This window comes from Siniperca chuatsi, linkage group LG19 (assembly GCF_020085105.1).
Source record: "Siniperca chuatsi isolate FFG_IHB_CAS linkage group LG19, ASM2008510v1, whole genome shotgun sequence".
Classification (NCBI taxonomy): Eukaryota; Metazoa; Chordata; class Actinopteri; order Centrarchiformes; family Sinipercidae; genus Siniperca; species Siniperca chuatsi.
In genome coordinates, this window is record NC_058060.1 from 18599279 (window position 1) to 18609555 (window position 10277).

Here is a 10277-nt window from a genome sequence, read left to right on the forward strand (position 1 = left end):
GCAGATGGTTTTAAATTGCTGCCTTTGTTTTCCATCAGGCATGAAGCATTCACTTCCCTTATCTTTCAGACGCTGCACGGTGGGCTGATGTTCTGGGTAAATGAACTGTCTGTATATCCCTCACCTGCTGCTCCTCCGCCTTCTTGTTTTCACTTCCTCCTCAAGGTTGAGATGTTGGTACACTGACTGTGAAGCCCGAGCTGCTCAGGCGTCTCCCACTTTACTGCTCTGCACACCCTGATGCCTCTGGGGGTGCAATTACCAATCCTCACATGCAATCCAGGTTGGCCATGCATATGATCCCTTTTGCTTTCGCTGTTGTTTCTGCCTTTTTTTCTCCAGCGTTATTAGCAATGACACACTGTGAGGTATTTGCAGGTAGGGGAGTTAATAGCCCAGGTCTTTACAGAGACACCTGTCTGACTTGAGCAGCTGATTGCATCGACACATAGTCCATTTAACTTTCTAGCAGCCCAGTTTTTTGAATGCATGCCTTTAGGCTGTGATGTCTCTGTTTTCCTGCAGCCTGAAGTCTGCTTAGAGTTTCTGTGAGGGAATCTTTCCCCCAAAAGTCTCACAAACACACAGGTGAGGCTGTAAGAGCTGCTGCTGCACACCTGCTTTCCACCAGCACATATTCTGCACATTACACATTGTAGAAGATAAAAGAAAGCAATCAATTAACACCTTATTTAAAAGTTCCCATCGAGCTCTAATGGCTTGTAGTCGTGCACATAGTGAATGCATTTCTTTTGAATACAGTGAACACACATTAAGAAACACAAGGACATGACGATCATAACCACCATAGAAAAATAACATATTTATAAAGTCCGTGTCAGTGATTAGTTTCTTTAGTAGTTACAGTCCACGGTATCTGTATTTAATCAATAGCTCTGTGCTCGAAGTTGCCCGTAAGAGATTATGGATGTCTTTGTGCTGACCTTGAGCATCAAAACCGTTGCGATGGAGTTTTCATACTTTTAATACTACTCTGTATATTGTACATGATGTGATATTTTATTTATTCACTTTCTCACATTTCTTTATACCTCGTGTTTCCTTGTTAAACGGCATTCAGAGCTGAAGGCAAAGGAAGAATTTCACTGTACAGGGAAACTTGTTTATGACAATAAATGCTTTGACTTTCATACGACACATTGCATTGTGTCCTTTTTAAAGTCATTTTAAAGTGTATTTATCTGATTTTGAAAACATTTGGATGATATAAATGAGTTTTGTCCCCAAAAAGAAGCTTTTATCATGAATTAAACCTTGACTTTACCACTAACTCATTTTGCGCAGCTCTTTATACAAGAATGGGTGTATTTTAAATGATGACGTCTCATTTTATGAAATGTTAAATATAAACCACAGCTTTGCTTCGAGCCTCTGAATTCTCTATTAGGGCCTGAATGAAAATGATTAAGAGATTAATTTATTATTGATTTGAATTTTTGTAATTCAGTTTGTTATTCCATATAACTAAATGAGGCATTCAATCACGATGGAGGGAAAAAAAACAAGATTTCAATATACTGTAAATATTAATGGTAGACAGACAGATTCAGCATTATTCCCTGTAATGTTTTGTTTGTAGGTAAAGATTATCCAAAGGCAGTGCAGAGCAAGAGTGCAGTATCTGCATTTTTAGGTCTTATGCAGGTTTTTAATCAGCTTAAATATAAAATGAAGGCGTCACGATCTTTCTGTCTGTTACGTTGTTTGTCTGCCAGCCTGAAAACTTTAATTTCTTCTTAGTTTCATTGCTTCTGTAGTTACTCAAGCCAAAGTCCATTTATCAGGATATACTGTATCCAATTTGAACCCGTTCTTAAATCCCTATGGAGGTAATCATGGAAGAGAAAAGGGAGAAAAACAGAATTACTCCTAATTCCAAGTACTCAGGTACTGTACTTAAGTACAAATTTGTAGTATGTAGTACTTTACATGAGTATTTCCATTTTATGCAACTTTATACTTCTACTCTGCTACATCTCAGAGGCAAATATTGTACTTTTTACTCCACTACATTTGTCTGACAGCTTTAGTTACTTTTCAGATCACAATTTTTCATACCCTTCCTGGCCGGTGAAAACCATGTATCTCCAAATTTGGTGAATATGAATGTTTCTGATAAACTGAACGATGAAGTGTTCCTTTATGTGTTGAGAAAATTCTCCTACTTCTTAAGCTAAATAAAAATATTTGAACCCCCCCTTTGATCATCACCAAAATGCATCGTCACAAAGCTGAAGGCAGGGCTGTTTTTCTGAGCTCATAAAAAGTTGACTTTTTAGAGATACGTGGTTCTCACCGGACAGCAACACTAGAAACATATGATGATCTTATAGACCATGATGCATTGCTGTAGATCCAGAAACATCAGATATGATGGGACCATTTTTCTGCACCATAAGTACTTTTACTTTTCATACATTATGTACATTTTGCTGTTAATACTTATATACTGAAGTAATTTTTTTAATGCAGGACTTTAACTTGTGGTGGAGTATTTTCACAGTGTGGTGTTAGTACTTTTACTTAAGTAAAGCGTCTGAATACTTCTTGCTCAGGGGTCCATCCTCTCTAAATCTCTCTTTATGGCTACGGCCCTGCCAATGTATAGTAATAATTACAGTAATTACTACAAAATGAGTTGCATTAATGTGCTACTTAATGTAAAATATGAGCAAAATAGAAACATCGCACCACATTTTCCCCCCTGAAATGGATGATTACGAGTTAAAAGCAGCAGATGAAAAGTGAAATAGTTTCCCCTCCTGTCAGGTAGTTTGTAAGCAGCACATAGAAACCCCTTTGGCAAAGTGCAACTCTGCTGATCATGGGTCATCGCAGCTTTAAGAGCTAGAGGAAAATAACCAGCCCTGCCCTCCATCATCCTCTCATCCTGCTGACCTCTGTGTACGGTATAGTATACTTACAGCACATGCAGAGGGAGAGAGGGGGAGAAAAGAGAATGATTGCATATCTGAAGGCATCAAGAGAGCAGATATGGATGGGAGAGGAGTGACATGGTCGGACACATCTTTGCTTTCTTATTAGTGGGGGCCTGTACGGACACTTTGGTCCTTTTTTATGGGGCCATGATGAAACCCCTCTTCGTGCATCTGCGGGAAAATGGCCAGGGGAAATCACAGATGAGAATCACTCAAAGACAGGGAGATGTCAACAGGCACATAATGATAGCTGATGGCCCCAGAACACTCTCCCCTTTTCCCTCTCAGCCTTACCTGCCCAAGTTGCACTATACTAGAAAACATAATTAGAGGTAAAACAGAGAGACGGAAGCTTTATCTCTGTGTTTTCTGTAAGCAATGCTCTTTGTTGTATACATCTGGGAGTCCTTTTTTTCTCCTTCCCAATCTCTATTTCACTTCATGGAGAGGAGGAGGAGGAGAGCTCCCTCTGTGAGATGCCAAGGTGCTCCCAGTCCATTGTGCTGCTAGCTGTCAGGTTAAATTAGGGAGTACAGGCTCTGTGAGTGTAAAAAAATCAATACTTGATGGAAGATTGCTCCCCGGAAAATCTGTTTTGATTCCAGGATTAATTCTTGACCAAAGGCTCCAGCAAAATGACATGCCATTAGCCTGAAAATGAACACATTCTGCAGTGGAAATTGGATGGAAATGTGTCAGGTGATTGCCCCGGCTGGTTGTTTTGACTCTTTGAGCGAGGGGACTGAAGGTGTGGCTGCCGTGAATGAATGAGGCCTCCGGGCCGACTCCATTTCCAGAGCAGAGACAACTCCACCGTGGCCTCGGAGTAGTCTCAAGGCCATTGTTGTCCAGCGGCTGCAAATGCTTTCCAACAAGGTGAAAGGCATTTGCCCGCTGTCTGCTCTCTGAAGAGAGAAAATCTGAAAATAAAACAAGGAGGATTTGTTTTTTCTTCCTCTCTCTATTCAACAGTGAGATAAAAGGGGACATGAGATGCATTATTGATGAGTGAATAATGTGTTTGTCATGACAGATGACATTTTCTTGTTTGAAAACTTAAACAGGAAGCTGTAAAGATGCACTGGACAGTGATTTGAAGCGTTCAAGCTGCACTAAACATTTGTATGGATGTTCAAGTGTTTTATGGAGAAAAAAACAACAACAGCAGAAGACATGATTTTTGACAATGTCAACATGTTTCTGACCAAAACATGTAAGATTCATTTATTTGTCAGTATGTTAAATTGCTACATTTTCCCTCCATGTTTAGCTCATCAGCTGTAGATGTTTTCAGGAGGAAAAACATCTGCCCCAATGCATTATTGTCCTTGTCTGGAACATTTTTTAATGAAAACGTTTTTGATTTCTTGTCTAAAACATGGATATGTCTTCATAATGCATATGCAAAATAACATTATTGTGTGTTTTTCATTATTTTTGTTGTTGTGTTTAGTTCCACATACTCAGAAACAATAAGTGCAATACTGCTTACCTCAGTCATTAAAGACATCTGCCTAAAATTGAGGCTAAAATTCATTTCTGATTTGATTTAATCTGGCTGAATGCAAATCAGTTACCAATTATTACCAACTTACACTGATCACATAGGCATATAAATGCACATGCCACACCCATGTGACATTTTATTTTCCACAGTTTTGAGATGCTTTTGAACTTAACGTTTTTAGTAACTATTGTATCTACAAATTGTCTTTGTTTCATAAGATAAGAAAAACAGTGTTGTTTTAGGCTTTGTGACTTTAAAAAAGGATAATTCAATGAGTTTTTACAGTTTTTCTTAAGACAAAGGAGAATTGTCTAAACCCATAAGCCTCCCAAACATGGAGATACATGGTTTTCACTGTACAGCAACAATACAGATATTTTCCTCAACCTTGTTTAAACTTTTCTTGGCATCGTGACTTTAGAGTTTTTACTATAGAAAACCATTTTTAAAACCTTGCCAATCAGCTGTAGCCTAAAATTAAATAATGTGTGTGTTTTACTGTTTGAGCCTCTATTTGATTAAAACGAAAACAAACAATATGAAACATTCACAGTGCTGTTAGGATGACAAATATAAACTCTTAAGACAGAAATAAAACACATGAAAGGACAAAACCAACAAACTGATGATGATGATGAGTGGTAGATCTAAAACTAGGAGTACTACATGTTTAGGAGTTAAATTGATCTCCAATCATCTGAAAACACAGCTGAGTGCTGATGCCTGAGGATGTTTGATGTGGTAGACCACACTCAGTTTTACAGCGGGGCAGTAGCGCCCCCTGCAGGAGTAAAAAAACATAGTATTACTGTCGCTAGATGGCAGTATACACCACGGCTTCACAGTTTAACCATGAACACCACAGAAGAAGTGTGCGTTAAAGGAAAAGTACACCCTAAAAGAAACTACTCTGTTACCTTTTTTGCAAGCTTCAAACTAAACAAAAACAATTGGCAAGACTAAAAAATGCATAAAGTAATAACACAATAAGAACAAACATCTCATTTACATGTTTAAAATGTGTCATTTATCAATTTTACGTGTCTTTTACTGAAATTTCTCAGGGATTTTAAAAATGTGAACAAGAGACTGAGGGGCGTGCAGCCTTCTTCCATTTGCAGCAGTGGACGTGCTTTTCATCCGCAGTTAAAATGAGATCAGTTGAACTGGCTGTTTGTCTCGACTTGATTCAAATGAATGTTATCAAGAATCAAAGCAAAAAAAAGTTTCCACTTCAGTTAAACAAAATGAATTAACTGTCACCAGTCCAACTTCAAAAAGTCAAATGTGGTAGCTCTAATTTCCAGTGGTGGAATGTAACTAAGTACATTTACTCAAGTACTGCACTTAAGTACAAGTTTGAGGTAGTAGTTTCATTTTATGCTACTTTATGCTTCTACTCCCCAAAATTGTACTTTTTACACCACTTCATTCGTCTCACAGCTGCAGCTGAGTCCAAAAGAGGTCAAAATGATCTAATATTTCACAAACAAAAAGCAAAGATTAGAGAAAAGTAAAAGAAAAATAACGTTTCTTCTTTCCTCTCCCATTAATCATCTCACAACCCCTCATATTTCTCATGTGACCCTTTGGAGGGGCCCGACCCCCAGGTTGGGAACCGCTGGACTAAACTACCTCACTGTATATAAAGTAGTTAAAGGTAGCTCCACCTGGAGCAGCTGCAACAGTAAAATGCTTTTACATATTGATGCATCAGTATTAGCAATCAAAAGTACATTTTGCTGATAATAGTTCTGTACTTTTACTTAAGTAGGATTTTAAATGCAGGACTTTTACTTTAACAATCTGGTATTGGTACTTTTACTTAAGTAAAGGATCTGAGTACTTCTTCCACCACTGCCGGGCAGTACAATCTAAAGTTTGTTTAGTTATTTGATTATGTACCACCAAAGACAACCAGTACTGTAATCCATCACTGTGACAGCACAACTCAAACTGCAGCACCTCAGGCCTCTCTCATGCAGTTCTTATCGCCCCCAGTTGGTCGGAGGATGTATTGTATTTTCTTGTCAGTTCACAAAATAATATAATTACATGCAAACTATATATTATAAATCTAATTGTAAATATATGAAGACTATATGTACTGCAATTTGTATTATTGATGCAGAGTGGATGTGAGCTGCAGGAAGGGAGAGGCAGGAGTGAACGCATGCAGCCTAAGGTGAGCTCTGAAGCGCCACAAACGTTACATCAATTACATTGATGATCGTCACTCCAGTTATGTAAAACCTATCAGATTAGAAAATTACAAATTCCAGTGCAGCTGCAGGCGGTGATTGTAGGGGTCCGGGTGCACCTTGAAAAACAACATATTAGGTAGTGTAATGGTTCCAAACTAGTTTATTCTACCATTACATAAAATGACAAATTACACCGGGGGCATGTTACGGTTTGTTTGGCAGCGGATAAAATGAACCAAAGCCGCCTCATTGTTTCATTGGGTGCACATTTTCCAAATAAAATCTTGATCGATAATCTTTTAAATTAATGAATAATGGAGTCATTAACAGTAATTCCATATTAGCTATGGCAAAATTGCTAGACAACAGCCAATGTCCAGTGGACGCACTGTATTTCTCTCACACTGTAAAAAGCATTAAAAACCAAACTTAATAAGATTAGACAGCCTGCTGTAGGTGTTTCCATGGCTCCCTCTGGTGGGAAGGTATAATGATTACATTTTCATCCTCACAGCACTCAAAATAATTATTTTTAATTCGTTGAGCTAGATCAACATGATAGAACACTGCAGAATGATCGATTATTGATTAATCATGAGCATCCCATTAGGGCTAAATCGGGTCACGAACAGCGTACAGGTCTCAGTCTCCCAATTTAACTTCACTTCAATTCAAATGATTTTTCGTACAATAAATTGTGTAAAAACTACGGATATATACCAATGTATATCCTCCATCAGTAGAAAATGCAAATTATGATTAAATAATTACCTTTGAAAGGAATTGCTGAGATGTGTTCTCCAATGCTGGAGTACTTGGAGGTTGTATGCATGGACAGATGGTGCAGTGATGGAAGCTACAACATGTAGTGCAGCGTTGCACTGGAGCTGGGCATCCATCGATAACAACTGACTGGTGCATCTGTTAAAGCAAAACAATGTAACAGCAGCATACACTTGTACAGAATGGATTTGTTTGGCATTCACAGGTAGGCTATATACATTAACATGTCTTGTAATCCCGTGTGAGATGGTTTACATTTGATATATCAATACATGCACAATCAGTGAGCAGCTGAGGCCCCTAGTTCTGTGAGGGGTTGAGTATGTCCTCCCTGGTTCAACACGGTTACAGTTCTCCGTGCACGTTCACGCTCCGGGGGAGACCTGCAGTTTCAGCGCAGGATGATGACGTGTGGTCCATCAGTTAGAAGTAGCCGTTGAGCCGTGAAAGTTGTCCAAATTAAATACAGTCTTTAAAAAAAATAAATAAATAAGGTTTTAAACTCATGATGTCTTGGGTTAAAGCTGTTTCTTACAATGGAGAGGACGTGTTCGACGAAATGGCGGACGACCTGAATTTGCAAAGTAAAGAGTGGACATCCAACATGAAGAAGCGAATCAGGGTAAAGCTAATGTAGCTATGTTAGCTCACCTCGATAACTAAAATGTGTTGTTGTCGCTCTGTTTTGCTCAAAATGCTAAACTTCGCGTGGGTGTCGTAATATTTACGCTGTCTATTTATATTTATCTCACTTTCTTAATTGTTGTGTGTAACAGCGCTGTAAAGCTAAGCTTAGCGTGTTAATGTGAGCCTTTCCCCTCCTGACTGATGTTACGGACAGGACGGTTATGTAGACGGAGTTGATTCCGGGGAGGAGGCCTCACTTCAGGCCGGTTTCAACCTGGGGTTCAGGGAAGGAGCAGCTCAGACTGTAGCTGTGGGGCGTCTCAAAGGAGTTGTAAGGTAAACCATCATATCATTTACCCCATACGTGATATATCTCCAGATTAAAGTTGGTTTAGGACAGTGGTCAGGCCCAAGATAAATCTGCGGAGTCCCCATGTGATTAAAAGTACAAACAACTATACAAAATTATGAAAATTTTCTGACTTTTCTCTGCTTTAGTTTCTTATGAAATACTGCATACTTCCACATATTTATGCTTCTAAAAATGCATTCAAATAAAATAATCCAAGAAAGAAAAATCACACACAAGCAAAACATGTTGGCAACCACAGGTTTAAGTAATCCTCCCGATCAGATACATGCTATTGTAACTGACATTTTTGAGCTGTAAACTTATGTATGTTGCTGCCACACAGTGGTTACTGTAAATGTTAATTTTGGGTGAAAAGTCAAGTATTACTGACAATATTTTATGTATGTCTATATGCTTTTGATTCCATCTCAATAGGGCTGAGTGATAAGGTCACTTAGTTTAAAAAATAAAATAAAACAGAATGAAATTCATTACTAATATCAACACGATGGCCAAGCAGGTACAAACACTGACTGTTCATTTTACTGTTAAGCAAAAGGGCCAGGTATCATTTGAAATTTTCCAATACTATTGCCAATATAAGCATGCTTTTCAACGAAAGCCTTTTTTCCTTTTTTAACAAAATAAGCCAAATATCTTTTATGTTAAATGTTGTCAGCTTTAAAAAGCTTTTGTTTTATTTTTCCTCCATAAAAGGTTTTAAAATGTATAACTCCCCAAGTGGTTGTGAGAAATTGAAAACGGTGTGTTTATGTAGTGCTGGGCAGCTCCATATATTGTTTAGTGTGTATTTTTGTACTTGTGTCACTTTAAATATATAAAATCACATTGCAGCACCTTGTTGTAGTTAGTAAACATCAACCAGACAGCTTATAGTGTGATTAAATTTTTTTTTCCTCTCCTCATAGTCATATATATTGGAAAAATGTATTTGATCATTTGGATCACTTTTCTTTTTTTTTGCCCTGCCTTTCAATTTCTATGCACTTTTTAAAAAAACACTCCTAGCTGTAATATTTCCGCCTCTTTCTTGCACAGAAACATCATGAGCCTCTTTTGTTCTGGTCACTATTGAAGGCTGTTTTCTGTCCAGCAGATGCCTGTCCCAGTCACTTCTCTGTGCCATTGTATCTGACACTGTTGCCTCTTTGTGTCTCAGTGCTATATGGTGCTGGTGCCAGATCCAACATCCGGAAAGCCCCGTCCCAGCCTCTGTGACTGACCTCCTGCAGCGGGTTTCACAGCATGAAGACACAGTCATGGACGACATCAGGAAAGCTTTGGAGAATCCTCCTCCCAGCGTGAGCGTCGTCTCTGAGAGCATGGAGGATCTGGAGGTGGAGCAGGCAGGTTCAGGCTGCTGTGGAGAGGGATGTAAAGAAACGGACTGCTGCAGGAGAGGAGACAAAATGGACCTGAATGTTCCTCACCAGCACCAAAAGCTTTGTTCTGGGTCCACTGACTGCTCTTCCAGCTCAGCTGAAAGCCTGAACTACCTCTTGCAGCGCTGCACGGATCTAGTGTCAGAGCTCGGACTGCCGCAGGAGCTGATCAGTCACATACAGGAGCTGAGGAACATCTAGTGGTTGAAGATCAGGGAACAGAATCACAGCGGTTTTGGACAATACTTGGACAGACACATGAACTATGAAACAAATGTAAATTTCTTACACACGGCAATGAAGTACTTGATGTATATAATATAAAATATAATCTTGCATTCATAATTTGTATAAGATGGCTGAAGAATGCTTGAAAATAAAAATGGATTTTGCTATATTTTACTGCATTTCTGTTCTCACACCTGTTTTGTTGCCCACAAA

General features: G+C 38.8%; 1 protein-coding gene across 1 annotated transcript; it reads left to right on the plus strand.

Annotated features, from left to right (window-relative positions):
* Positions 1-7806: 7806 nt before the first annotated feature.
* On the plus strand, positions 7807-10233 carry otulina (OTU deubiquitinase with linear linkage specificity a). The gene is made up of 3 exons (XM_044177280.1): positions 7807-8076; positions 8296-8417; positions 9614-10233. The coding sequence occupies exons 1-3, from the start codon at positions 7960-7962 to the stop codon at positions 10035-10037; spliced, it is 663 nt and encodes a 220-aa protein (XP_044033215.1). The 5' UTR covers positions 7807-7959; the 3' UTR covers positions 10038-10233.
* The last annotated feature ends 44 nt before the right edge of the window (positions 10234-10277 follow it).